Below are 14,241 nucleotides of genomic sequence, written 5' to 3' on the forward strand. Positions count from 1 at the left end.
AACACTGCTGGCTCCTATTTAAGTGATTGTCCACTAGGACTCCTACATCCCTCTCGCAGTTACTACTACTCTATTCTATAACTGTACATTTGGTTTTTAGTGCCTAAATAGAGAGCCTTACTTTTCTCACCACGGAATTTCATTTTTTTTTCCAAATCATATTTCATATCGAATTTGAATTTCAAATGTATGCACGAGGACACCTGCAGCCTATCACATGTATTTCAAATAACGTAACTGATATAATTTGGAGCAAGCAGCCCCCCCCATGGGCTTTGCATAATTAGCAAGGTTTGGCAACCTAACCAAATACACTGTTTGAATTGATAGCCAAATCTGGATCTAAATTCTCTCTCTTTACCTTTCCCAATAAGTAACCAAGTTGGAAGATCATTTAAAAATAATTTACTAGGGTACCCTGATAAAGTGGGATCCCCCTATGAAAAGGGAGAACTTCGAGACCCCCCCGCCTTACATTCCCTTTTATAGTTAAGACAGCAAAGAAAATGAAAGTGATTGGACAGGGCAGAAGTGACCTCCCCTTGGCCCAGTCAGTCAGTTACATGTAGTGAAACATGTTACATATTTGCATCGCATAATATCACACATGTTCATTAAAATGAGGTCTGACATTGTTGTTGTTGTTAGTTGCGAAGTCGTGTCCGACCCATCGCGACCCTATGGACAATGTTCCTCCAGGCCTTCCTGTCCTCTACCATCTTCTGGAGTCCATTTAAGCTCACGCCTACTGCTTCAGTGACTCCATCCAGCCACCTCGTTCTCCGTCGTCCCCTTCTTCTCTTGCCCTCAATCTTTCCCAGCATTAGGCTCTTCTCCAGTGAGTCCTTCCTTCTCATTAGGTGGCCAAAGTATTTGAGTTTTAGCTTCAGGATCTGGCCTTCTAAAGAGCAGTCAGGGTTGATCTCCTCTAGGACTGACCGGTTTGATCGCCTTGCAGTCCAAGGGACTCGCAGGAGTCTTCTCCAGCACCATAGTTCAAAGGCTTCAATTCTTTGGCGCTCAGCCTTTCTTATGGTCCAGCTTTCACTGCCATACATTGCAACTGGGAAGACCATAGCCTTGACTATATGCACTTTTGTTGACAGGGTGACGTCTCTGCTTTTTAGTGTGCTGTCTAGATTTGCCATGGATTTCCTCCCAAGGATCAAGCGTCTTTTAATTTCTTGGCTACAGTCCCCATCTGCAGTGATCTTGGAGCCCAGGAAAATAAAATCTGTCACTACCTCCATTTCTTCCCCATCTATTTGCCAGGAATTGAGAGGGCCAGATGCCATGATCTTGGTGGTCTGACATTAGAAGGGGCGTAAAATTTAAGGAAAAAGATTGTTTGGGGTTCACGAAGAGACAATTAGCACTAATAAACTTTTTACTTGTCAGTATCATCCATCTATCCATCCACCTCTTTCAGTTTAGGAGTGTTAGAAGTTATCAATCAATCCATACAGCAAGAGGATAAAATGTTTTCGTACATTCCAGTCTGTAATGAGCCTTAACATCCTTTGAAAAGGGAGAAAAAGAAGTCAAATTAAAATACAAAGTAACTACGTTAGTTAACAAGTTACAAAATCCATGTCATGTGCTTCTCAAATACAACTTCTGGATTCTTCTCTAGGGCCATGAATGGTAGGCTTCACCCAAAATATTAAGCTAGACCAGGGGTCTTCCAACGTGGCCCTTTTATGACTTGTGGACTTCAACTCCCAGAATTCCTCAGCCAGGTACGCTGGCTGAGGAATTCTGGGAGTTGAAGTCCACGAGTCATAAAAGGGCCACGTTGGAAGACCCCTGAGCTAAACATTCCAAATAAATTCCTGTAGATTTACAGCGGTACTTCAGCCCTCATCGTTAATTGCTCCAGGGAGTACAAAAAATGATGAGTAGCAAACCAATTTTTCTCACAAGGAATAACGTTCTCCCACCTCCCCGCCCCCACCCCCAATTCATCTCCTCTTTTGATGTCATTTATTCCTGACTGCCAAAAGTCAGACTGACATGGCTGGCTGGATCTGGCCTGGTCACGGTGTCTTCAGGGATGGGCCTTGCAGGCTGACCTTTGTCCGAGTCAGTCATCTGGGAGGTCAATTATTACTAGTTTGGATCTCCTACTCAACTTATAAGTAAAGAGCACAGAACTAGCCTTCCGTCTTATAAACTTCTTTTTTGTTAGTGCCTTGACAGGGGAAGAGAAAAGAGCTGTGCTATTTTCTGCAAAAGCTGCTGGCACCTCCTGGGTACAACAGTAGCAGTAACACTCTAGAAAATTAATGGCTCATCTATTTGGAACGCAGCGTCCCTTCCTTGCACGGAAGGCAGATTCCTGCAGCCGGATGCATCCTCTCTTCTCAGAAAGAAATGCTGGCTCAGTTCAGATCTCCTTTCCTTCTGCCTAGGCTTCTCTCTCTTTCTCTCACTCTCTCCCCTCCTCCCCCCACCCCTCTGTCAACACAGAGATGGCTTAGTTCGCCCTTTCTAGCCTGGTTGGGATTATCCCTCAGGATTTCTTCCATCACTTGGAGGGCATCAGGTTGAGTCTTAGGGCAGGGGTCTCCAAACTTGGCAACTTTAAGACTTGTGGACTTCAATCCCCTGAATTCCCCAGCCAGCCATGTTGGGTCAAGAATTCTGGGAGTTGAAGTCCACACGTCTTAAAGTTGCCAAGTTAAAGTTGGCTACTTTAAGACTTGTGGACTTCAATCCCCTGAAATCCCCAGCCATTCATGTTGGGTCAAGAATTCTGGGAGTTGAAGTCCACACGTCTTAAAGTTGCCAAGTTAAAGATGTGTGGGTTTCAATCCCCAGAATTCCCCAGCAAGCCATGTTGGGTCAAGAATTCTGGGAGTTGAAGTCCACACGTCTTAAAGTTGCCAAGTTAAAGATGTGTGGGTTTCAAGTTAAAGATGTGTGGGAGTTGAAGTCCACACATCTTAAAGTTGCCAAGTTTGTAGATTCCTATCTTAGGTTGCTAAGAGATCCCTTGCCCTGAATATTGTGGGGTCTTTGGTGGACTCTGGGCTTGGTTGTTTTCTTGCAGGCATTTTATTACCAGACTAGGTAACGTCCCAGGGCTGGCTCTGGTAGCTACAAATATTTCCCTCTATTGATACCAAATGGATATACTTGAATACATGTCTTCCATTTTGCTGCAGGGTTCTGCTCACTGCCAGGTCTCCACTGTGGATTATGTTTTTGACATATAAATAGGAAGCTTCCTTGGCTTTTATTAATTCATACACTATCTGAGCTGTTGGGCTGAATTCAGACTTGCGGAAAACTCTCTGCTTAGTTAGCAGCTGATGTCAAGTAGCAATTCTGTGCTTTGTTTTTTGTTGCTGTTCAGTCGCTAAGTCATGTCCGACTCTTCGCGACCCCATGGACCACAGCATGCCAGGCCCTCCTGTCCTCCATTGTCTCCCAGAGTTTGCCAAAATTCATGTTCATTGTGACACCATCTAACCGTCTCCTTCTCCGCCGTCCCTTCCTCCTTTTGCCTCCCGTCTTTCCCAACGTCGGGGGTCTTTCCCAAGGAGTCCTCTCTTCTCATCTGGTGGCCAAATCATTTGAGCTTCAGCTTCAGTCTCTGTCCTTCAGTAGTAAGAATGTACCCCCACCCCGAAGTCTCTCTCTGTCCCAGCCAGAAATGCAGCAGGCCAGGTCTGTACACAATGCAGATGTAATAATCCTTTCAGAAAGACTGGAGCCAGGAAGCTTGGAGCTGATGGGATTAGAAAGACAAAGATCCCTAGAACCAACAAACCCTCACCCATCCAACACAGGACATAGTCATCAGCCCCAGCCCCAGGGAAGCAGGACATGACCTTTAGGACATATTCGGATTAACCCACCACCATCAGAATACAAAAAGGGCACACTCAGACTCAGGTCAAAGTACATGACGCAGGAAATACAAAGGAACAATTCCAAACACAAAAGTCCAAGACGGTACGGTATAAAAACCCACCACTCCCGGCCACATGTGGTCAGATGCTCCAGAGCCACATGTCTTGTGGTTCTGCTCTTCAATAAACGACAACTTTATTTCTTAAAGCAGTCTCCATTTTGTTTATTCCTGGCTTGGACTGGACCCTGATGAAGATTTTTTCTTTCAACGCTTCCAAAGAACAGCCAGGGTTGAGGTTGAATCTCTTTAGGATCTGTGCTTTGTGGGGCATGCTAACTCTCACGCTTGGATCAAACTGGAGTGGCTCTCGTTCTCGCCTCTCCCTTCAGATTATTCTGTGAGCTCGGCTGCACTCTTAACAATTTCTTATTAATAGCTGGAGGCGGGGAAGCATGCCTGAGAGAAAGAGCCGTCCAATTGCAAAGTGGAAGCTCTCCACGTTCTCAGAATTAGCTGGTCCAGACCCAAAGTTACAAGTCTCTCTTTGCCACTATGGGGTTGCAGTGTAGGAGGACATAAAAAAAAAAGAAGAATGTTTCAAGGATTTGTTCCACCTGCGGATTCCTTAGCGCCCTCTGAGCTTGGCTGTTTGCTTACAGACATTTCATTACCCACCTAGGTAACATCATCAGTGCTAGAGAGTGTGGGGTTTGTTCCTTGGCAACACTGGCAGTGCAAGCTGCCGTATATAAACAAGGAACCCATCGCCACCGACATGGCTCAAAAGTCAGTGGGGAAGCCAGATTCACTTAACAGCCACGTCACTAACTTAACAACTGCAGTGATTCACTTAGCAGCTGTGGCAAGAAAGGTGGCAATATGGGCCAAAGCTCCCTTACCAGCTGCCTCACTTAGTAACCATTGAGGGCTCCACTGTGGTCATAAGTCAAGTATATCAGGGCCTTCTCGCATACCCTGTGCTGCACTTTGTGACTAAGTGCAAGAACATCACACTCCACCTATGCAAACTTCACCCAAAAAAAAGCCTTCTGCTCTTTTGAAATGATTTCTTAGGTTGAATGTAAACTGCTAATGGCAAAACGAAACAAATAACCCCAAAGCAAACTCTCTGGCCGGTATTTTGCCAATTACCCACCTGATCCATGATTCAGCTGGAGGCAGTCTGGTGGCAGCTATCTTTGCAAAGCTTCTCTAAAATGTGGACCACCCAGATCGAACGCTTTGAATCTCGGATACTAGTCAGTAAGGTTTTACACACTCAGGCAAGGTGTACAACAATGTCTCACTTGCTACTGTAAGTCCATCCACTTTGCCGCTGGTCGTTCTGCAGAAAGCCAGATTTGGAAGGGACCTTGGAGGTCTTCTAGTCCAACCCCCCTGCTTAAGCAGAAGATCCCACACCATGCCTGATCAGTGGCTGTCCAATCTCTTCTTTAAAGCCTCCAGTGATGGAGGATCCACAACTTCTGAAGGCAAGCCGTTCCCACTGATTGATTGTTCTCACCGTCAGGAAATTTCTCCTTAATTCTAGGTTGGAACTTCTCCCTCCCTTCCCCCTCCCCCCCCTTACTTCTTGTCCTGCCTTCAGGTGCTTTACGGGTGATATGCCGGCCTATCTGTGATAGGAAGCTGGTAAAGAAAGAAATCCATTACAAGTAGTCCTCAGTTTACAGTCATTCGTTTGGTAGCTATTTGAATTTACAACAGCATGAAGAAACTTAGTCAGTACTGACACTTGCCACCATTGAGGAAATCAGGAACGGAGAGGCCTGATTTGGCAAGTGTATGTGTGTGTGTGTGTGTGTGTGTGTGTGTGTGTGGTTTTTTCCAACCTGGGCACCTTTTAAGATGTGAGGACTTCAACTCCCAGAATACCCCAGCCAGCTATTTGTCCATTGCTTAGTGTCAGTGAACATATGCATTAGACCAGTGTTTCCCAGCCATTATGTGAGCATTTCAACTCCCAGAATTCCCCAGCCATTAAGTGAGGACTTCAACTCCCAGAATTCCCCAGCCATTATGTGAGGACTTCAACTCCCAGAATTCCCCAGCCATTATGAGGACTTCAACTCCCAGAATTCCCCAGCCAGCTATTTGTCCGTTGCTTAGTGTCAGTGAACATATGCATTAGACCAGTGTTTCCCAGCCATTATGTGAGCATTTCAACTCCCAGAATTCCCCAGCCATTAAGTGAGGACTTCAACTCCCAGAATTCCCCAGCCATTATGTGAGGACTTCAACTCCCAGAATTCCCCAGCTATTATGAGGACTTCAACTCCCAGAATTCCCCAGCCAGTTATTTGTCCGTTGCTTAGTGTCAGTGAACATATGCATTAGACCAGTGTTTCCCAGACAGTATGTGCGAACGTCAGCTCCCAGAATTCCCCAGCCGTTATGTGAGGACTTCAACTCCCAGAATTCCCTTGCCATCATGCTGGCTGGAGAATTCTGGGACTTGAAGTCCCCACATCTTAAAGTTGCCCAGGTTGACAAGCGCTACTTTAAGGGATTGCTCTCTGACTCCCTCTTGTGGCGCCCAGGAGGTTGACCTCACTCTCTGCTCTCCCCTGCAGTGGCTGTGGACAACACGTTGCACGTGGAGTGGACGGAGGCGAAATCCTTGCCTGCCCTCTCATCCTTGGGCCACACTCGGACCTCACTGGTGCGCAGGTTGGTGCGTCAGAACTCTGTGGACAGCCAGGACTTTCTTGAGGTGCCTGTTTTAATTGCTCTCCTCGTAGGCCCACTGTTCTTTTTGCACGGGGTGCCACAATCAGGGTGATTCTGCCACGGATACTGATAGAAAGCAACCAATCCTAGTGTTAGAAGGGGCCACGGAGGTCATCTAGTCCAACCCCAGCCCAGGGGCAAGGGATCCCAGTTGAAGGAGCCTCAGTAGTGTGCTGTCTGCTTGAATGTCTCCATCCGATCCAAACTCGCCAACTTTCTTGGCTGGGGGATTCTTGCTGTCCTCTCGGGCTTACGGTTTTTTTTTCCCCCTTTGGCAAGGAGGGAGGAAAAATGGACCCTGGTGATGCCCGGCCGAAGGGCAAGATGTACGCCGGGGTTGTGTTCACATGACAGACTGAAGCAGCTCGGGTAGACCGAGCGGGCAGTTGGTGCATCTGCAGATGTGAAATGACGGTTTCTGTGGGCGTGTGCTGAACGTGGGGCAAGTTTAGTTCTGCTAGATTAGTTTGCGGTTCCGTATAACGTGTGAGTCCAGAAAATAAAAACAAACCAATTTATGAACATGCCCTTCCAGTGTATTGGCCCCCCAAAGTCATCTCCTTCTCCTCCTCCTCCTCCTCCCTCCCCCTCCCCCTTCCCCTCCTTCTCCTTCCCCTACTTCTCCCCCTCCTCTCCTCCTCCTCTTTCTCCTTCTTCTCCTTCTCCTTCTCCTCCCCTCCCCCTCCCCCTCCTCTCCTCCTCCTCCTCCTTTCTGGAAGATCCATTACCAGCTTTAAATTGTTTGCTTTTTATATACAAAAATCATAGCATGCCTTTTTAGCATGCAAACACCACTCAGGATGTTGCTGTTAGTTGCGAAGTTGTGTCCGACCCATCGCGACCCTATGGACAATGTTCCTCCAGGCCTTCCTGTCCTCTACCATCTTCTTTTTTGTTTGTGCGGACCAGTGGCTGGCATGCCGTCAGCCGGGACCGGTCCATCGGACCGGGGGTTGGGAACCCCTGGACTAGAAGACCTCCTAGTTCCCTTCCAACTCTATTATTCTGTTGGACTCTCCAGAGCTACTTACGACCCAGTTTCAAAGTTCTGACTGCCGCCAGCTGGGGAGATTCCTCTATTACAGGCAGAATACAATAAAGTAGCGTGCTTGAACTCTAGTCTGTGGGGTCTGATTGCTTGCGCCTGACATACCGTAAACTTAGTCTTTATGAGAAGATACTAAGGACTGGCGTCAGGGAGTATATTTAAGCCTTAAGAAAGATTTAAGGGCATGGTGTCTGTGTCAGCCTTTTGAAGTAGACCAGACCAGGAAACTAAAAACGTGCAGTTTTTAAGTTTTTAAGAAGAGATTGGACCACCATTTGTCTGAAATGGTGTAGGCCGTGTTCTGCCTGAGCAGGGGGTTGGACTAGAAGACCTCCAAGGTCCCTTCCAAATCTGTTATTCTGTTGTTCTCTGTATGCCATGGTTACTTTTGTTAAAAAGGTATAATAACAGACTCTTGCAAGTCTGAATGCATCTCTCCCTCCATCTCTTTATCTCCATGACAACTGGGGAGGGGCTTGTTTGAGACGTCTTCTCACGTTACAGTTTTGTACCAGACTCAGCTTTCTGTTATCTGACTTTATCTTGATACTGGCTCTTTCTCTTGCCGCTCAAGGTCATTGCTCTTACTTATTACAGTAGGATCCCATTTGGGATGTTCTTTAAAGGGACATCACCCAGAAGATGGTCCCAACCAATTTATGCTCAGGGATGATGATGGATGACGATCACGTTGACCATCAAGTTGATCAGCAGGAACCACTCAGCGGGGAGGAATAATTGCTTTATTTTGCAGGGCAATATTATGAATGTTTGTGGGGGAAGTGTGATTGTTGAAGCATTGCTACCTAGGATCCCTCTTCTGGATCAGGGAGGCTTCGATGGGGGTGTGTGTGTTCCTGTTCCAAGGAATGGGTGGATTCGGTGATTTATACATGATCTCCTCCAAGATCCAATGAGGAAACGTGCTTAATTTTAAATGTTGTTGTTTTTTCTTGCGGTAGTTTAGTTGGCTGAGTGACCCCCAAGAGTGGTTAGCTTACAATTAGGTGTGTGGTGGCTAGCCCGTCTGGCTGAGGACGATGGTGCTGAAGTTCAAAAGGCTGAGAAGGTGCGAAATGAGAGTTTTAGAATGGTGTCAACGGTGTTTTAAGTGGCTGGGTTCACTCAAACCGCCAAAGACGGCTAAAGGAGGGTTTGAAAAGGTTGTTACTCAGCAGGCTATTAGGAGACAATTTATCTCTTACCAGCATAGGTTGTTTCTTCCAGATGAGTGCATTATATGAAGGCGACAATTGTGTTTCATTGACCCAGGTTTAGGAAATTGCCTTAGCCCAGGCACCCTGCCTTGACCGTTCAAAGTTATAACACTACGGGGAAAAGTGGCTTACGGCCATTTTTCATGCTTACGACCATTGCAGCACTCCCTGTGATCACGTGATCAAAATTCAGACGCTTCGCAACTGACTCATATTTACGTTGATTTGCAATGTCTTCGGTTAGGATCAGGAGGTGCCCTTTTGCGGCCTTCTGACCAGCAAAGTCAATGGGGAAGCCAGATTCATTTAACAACGGGTGCTACTGACTTAACAACTGCAGTGATTACACTGAACAACTGGGGCAAGAAAGGTCGTAAGATGGCGCAAAACTCACTTAAGAAATGTCTCGCTTAGCAAGAGAAATGTTGGGCTCAATTGTGGTCCTAATTTGAGGACGCCCTGTACAGGTAGCCCTTGACTTACGACCGCAATTGAGCCCAAAATTTCTGTTGCTAAGCAAGACAGTTGTTAAGTGAGTTTTGCTTCGTTTCATGACCTTTCTTGCCCCAGTTCTTAATCCCTCATGAATCAGAGTCCCCCAATGGATCTGCTGCTGTATCCCCACCACTATGGACTAGAAATCCAACAGGTGAGGTTTCTTGCTGGTTGGAGATGCCATGATGGAGGACAGTATTAGGGGACTGGAGTCTAAAACATATGAAGCACAGTTGCTGGAACTGGGTAGGTCTACTTTGATGAAAGGAAGGATTTGGGGAGACATGGTAGCAGTCTTTCAATATTTGAAGGGCTGCCCCAAAGAAGAGGGAGTCAAGCTATTCTACAAAGCACCAGAAGGCAGGACAAGAAGCAACAGATGGAAACTAAGCAAGGAGAGAAGCAACCTAGAACTAAGGAGAAACTTGCTGACAGTTAGAACAATTAACCAGTGGAACAACCTGCCTCCAGAAGTTGTGGATACTCCAACACTGGAAGTTTTTAAGAAGAGACTGGACAGCCATTTGTCTGAAATGGTATAGGGTAGGGGTCTTCAAACTTGGCCCTTTTATGAGTTGTGGACTTCAACTCCCAGAATTCCTCAGTCAGCATACCTGGCTGAGGAATTCTGGGAGTTGAAGTCCACAAGTCATAAAAGGGCCAAGTTTGAAGACCCCTGGTATAGGGTTTCCTGCCTGAGCAGGGGTTTGGACTAGAGGACCTCCAAGGTCCCTTCTGTTAATATGTGCACTGAAGGCCTTCGTTTTTATATTCCTTTGATGGGCAGGTCTAACGGTGCAGGTGTGGTGAGCCCAGGACATTTTAGTGCAGGGGTCTTCAAACTTGGCGCTTTTATGACTTGTGGACTTCAACTCCCAGAATTCCTCAGCCAGGCATACCTCTTACCTGAACCTCTTGGAAATGGCACAGTTCTGGCCAGATCATGCCTGGCTGAGGAATTCTGGGAGTTGAAGTCCACAAGTCATAAAAGGGCCAAGTTTGAAGGCCCCTGTTTTAGTGGAAGAAAAGCCAGCTGTTGAATCCAGCCAGATGTTAGAGAAGACCATCATTCCAGATGTCCTGTTCTCTCCAGAAGCAGCCCAACGTCTTTATAGTAACAACTTGGTTTTTGCAGATGCTGTCTTTCAAATCCTGGGATTAATTCAATTAGCCAACTCCGGGTGATCTCTGCTCTCAGCCCTCAAACAAAATAGCTAAGAAATCGAAAAAGTAGCTTTTTGGCTTGATCTGGCCAGAATTGTGCCATTTCCAAGAGGTTCAGGCAAGAGGCAACCAAGAAGACCATCTCTGCTTGGCATGCTCCTCTGCTGTTAGCATTCGTTGGGCCTTTGAAATTTGCAGGTGGCTGGAAATGCTGCAAGCAGGCATGAACGCCCAGAACATCTGCTCTCCTTAAAGCAGAGAAGAGGGAGAGAGTTATTTAGTGATCATTTTGCTGCCAACTTCCTGAATTTCTTATTTTCGAACCATCTGGTCAAATTTAGCTGTGATTTGCAGTTCTCCAAAGTTCATACTGGGATTGTCTAATATTAAAGGTAAAGGTTCCCCCGCACATGCATGCTAGTCGTTTCCAATTCTAGGGGCCGGTGCTCATCTCCATTTCAAAGCTGAAGAGCCAGCGCTTGTCCGAGGACGTCTCCGTGGTCATGTGGCCGGCATGACTAGATGCCAAAGGCGCACAGAACGCTGTTCCCTTCCCACCGTAGTGGTCCCTATTTTTCTACTTGCATTTTTACGTGCTTTCGAATTGCTAGGTTGGCAGAAGCTGGGACGAGTAACAGGCTCTGTTACGCGGCAGTCGGGATTCAACCCGCCAAACTACCGACCTTCTGATCGACAAGCTCAGCATCCTAACCCACTGAGCCACCGCGTAATATTACATATTACAACCATGCATATTTGAGAAAGATGATCAGAGGACTAGAGGCTAAAATATATAAGGAACGGTTGCTGGAATTGGGAATGTCTAGTTTAATGAAGAGAAGGACGAGTGGGGGGGAGACATGATAGCAGTCTTCCAATATCTCAGGGGCTGCCCCAAGGAAGAGGGAGTCAAGCTGTTCTCCAAAGCATTAATAGAGGTAAAGAATCAAGATCACGTGAAGTGCTAATACCACTTTACAATGCCTTGGTAAGGCCACACTTGGAATACGGCATCGAGTTTTGGTCACCACGATGTAAAAAAGATGTTGAGACTCTAGAAAGAGTGCAGAGAAGAGCAACAAAGATGATCAGGGGACTGGAGGCTAAAAATATAAGGAACAGTTGCTGGAATTGGGAATGTCTGGTTTAATGAAGAGAAGGACGAGGGGGGACATGATAGCAGTGTTCCAATATCTCAGGGGCTGCCCCAAAGAAGAGGCAGTCAAGCAATTCTCCAAAGCACCTGAAGGCAGGACAAGAAGCAATGGATGGAACCCAACCAAGGAGAGAAGCAACCTGGAACTAAGGAGAAATTTCCTGAGAGTTAGAACAATTAACCAGTGGAACAACCTGCCTCCAGAAGAGGTGAATGCTCCAACACTGGAAGTTTTTAAGAATACTGGACAGCCATTTGCCTGAAATGGTATAGGGTTTCCTGCCTGAGCAGGGGGTTGGACTAAATGACCTCCAAGGTTCCTTCCATCATCATCATCATCATCATCATCAAAAGTCAGTGAAATCAGTGCACTAAGGTAGTCCTCAACTTACAAGCAGAATTGTTGTTGCTAAGCAAAGCAGTGAAGTCAGTCGCGCCTGACAATACAATCTTCTTATGCCACGGTTGTTAAGCAAATTACTGCAGTTGTTAAGTGAATCATGCTGTCATTAATCAAATCCCCTATAGATTTTGCTTGTTGGAAGTGGCTAGAAAGGCCGCACGTGGTGATCCCATATCTCTGGGACACTTCAATTGTTTTACATACATGCCAATGGCTAAATGCCAGAATTTCAAACATGTGACTGTGAGGATGCTGTGGCTGTCAAAAGTATGAGGACTGGTTGAAACTTTTTTCAGTGCCATTGTAACTATAAGCCAGGGGTCTTCAAACGTGGCAACTTTAAGACTTATGGACTTCAACTCAGGGCTGGCTGAGGAATTCTGGGAGTTGAAGTCCACAAGTCTTAAGGTTGCCAAGTTTGAAGACCCCTGCTATAAGCAATTGCTAAACAAACATTTGTAAGTTGGGAACTAGCTACAAAGGCATTGTGTACATACAGGTAGTCCTTAACTTACAACCATTCATTTAGTGACTAACTGAAGTGAAGTTACCACAGAATCCCCATGGTCATGTGATCAAAGTTTGAATGCTTGGCAACGGGGGCATATTTATGACCGTGTCCCAGATAATCATATGATTATCTTTTGTGACTATCTGACAAGCCAAGTCAACGGGCAAGCAAGATTCACTTAAGAACGGTGTTACAAACTTAAAATCGTGATGCAATATTCCAAGGGTGGCCTTAGCAAGGCATTGTAACGTGGTATTAACATTTCATGCGATCTTGATTCTATCCCCTCTGTTAATGCAGCCTAGCACTGTGTTGGCTTTTTTGGCAGCTGCAGCACACTGCTGGCTCATATTGAAATGGTTGTCCACTAGGACTCTGAGATCCCTCTCACAGTTGCTACCATTGAGCAAGGTACCACCTATACTGTTCCTGTGCATTTGGTTTTTCTTGCCTAAATGTAGAACCTTACTTTTTTCACCACTCAATTTCATTTTGTTAGATAGCGCCCAATGTGTCAACGCTGCAAACGTTGACATGTTTTTGCACTGACAACATAAGAGGCAGCCTTTTGCTTTAACTGTTTGGCTTTGAATCACTAAAGCGCGGGAGGAATTCAACCTGGATGTTTTGAGAAGATAAGGGATAGCCGCTGCAGAAGGTAAGTGAAACTTTGTGTGTTAAACTAATTGGTGAATGTGATTCATGACGTGTAATTAAGGGAGGGAATTCTGCATGATATGATGTGTTAAGGGGAGGAGAATTCAGATTCTGGCATCCATCCGTGAGTGTCGATGTTTCATTCTGATTATTATAGACTTTTAGAAAAACAATGCCGGAGTGTTGTTTGAACTGTTTCATTAATCGGAACCATGAGAAATGTTCAAGTCTGTCAAGATCCTTCTGTATCTTGACTCTTATCTTCTGGAGTGTCGTTGGCTATTCCCGCCAGCTTGGTGTCGTCTGCAAATTTGATGAGTTCCCCATCTATCCCCTCATCCAAATCATTGATGAAGAAAAGTTCCTGTCTTCTGGAACAGGAAGTAAATACGTGTTCTGCAAAACCCATGCCCGTTAACTTCTTAAATACCCCACGGTGACATTTAATAGATAGAGGAGCAGGTAGGTATGGTCAAATGTAGAATAACCCCGAGAGACGCAATGAGCTGAAAATCCTACTCAGTACTTAAAAGCTTTGGGTTCTGCCCCCACAGCTCTCACAATGAGTACAAAACCTTTTTTTTCCCCTGTGCTTTTTGCTACAGCATTATTTGCCATTTGCTGAGGAATGACAGTTTCAATAAACAGGCAGCAGAATAACTGAGAAGTATGTACCACCATGCGCATACATAAATCCCAGGCTGCTGATCCACTGCCTTGAGGGGAAGAAAAAAAAAGGCAGCATGGGTGCCATTCAGAAGCAATTATCACCAAGTTCTGTTCCTTTTTTTTTTCAGAAAAGGCTTTCCAGGGTGTGTAAGTGTTGGTTGTCATTTTTGAAATTTGGCAAGGTTTAATTAGGGCTCTCTTTCTGAATATGTACAGAGTACATGCAGTCCTTGAGGTAAAAAAGTTCGTCTAGCGTTCAAAGTTACAAGAGCACCGAATAAAGTGACTTGTGACCCTTTTTCACACTTACG

The 14,241-nt window shown here is 45.8% G+C and overlaps 1 protein-coding gene across 1 annotated transcript in view; it reads left to right on the plus strand.

Annotated features, from left to right (window-relative positions):
* Positions 1-14,241, plus strand: part of FAM131A (family with sequence similarity 131 member A) — a gene marked incomplete at both ends in the record, with an annotated part of 78,954 nt that overhangs the window by 20,051 nt on the left and 44,662 nt on the right. The window contains one exon of the mRNA XM_081329979.1: positions 6,454-6,593. Within this exon, the coding sequence (XP_081186105.1) occupies positions 6,454-6,593 (140 nt within the window). The remainder of the gene's footprint in view (positions 1-6,453; positions 6,594-14,241) is intronic.

The sequence above is a fragment of the Vipera berus genome (assembly GCF_964194415.1).
Source record: "Vipera berus genome assembly, chromosome: 5".
Lineage (NCBI taxonomy): Eukaryota > Metazoa > Chordata > Lepidosauria > Squamata > Viperidae > Vipera > Vipera berus.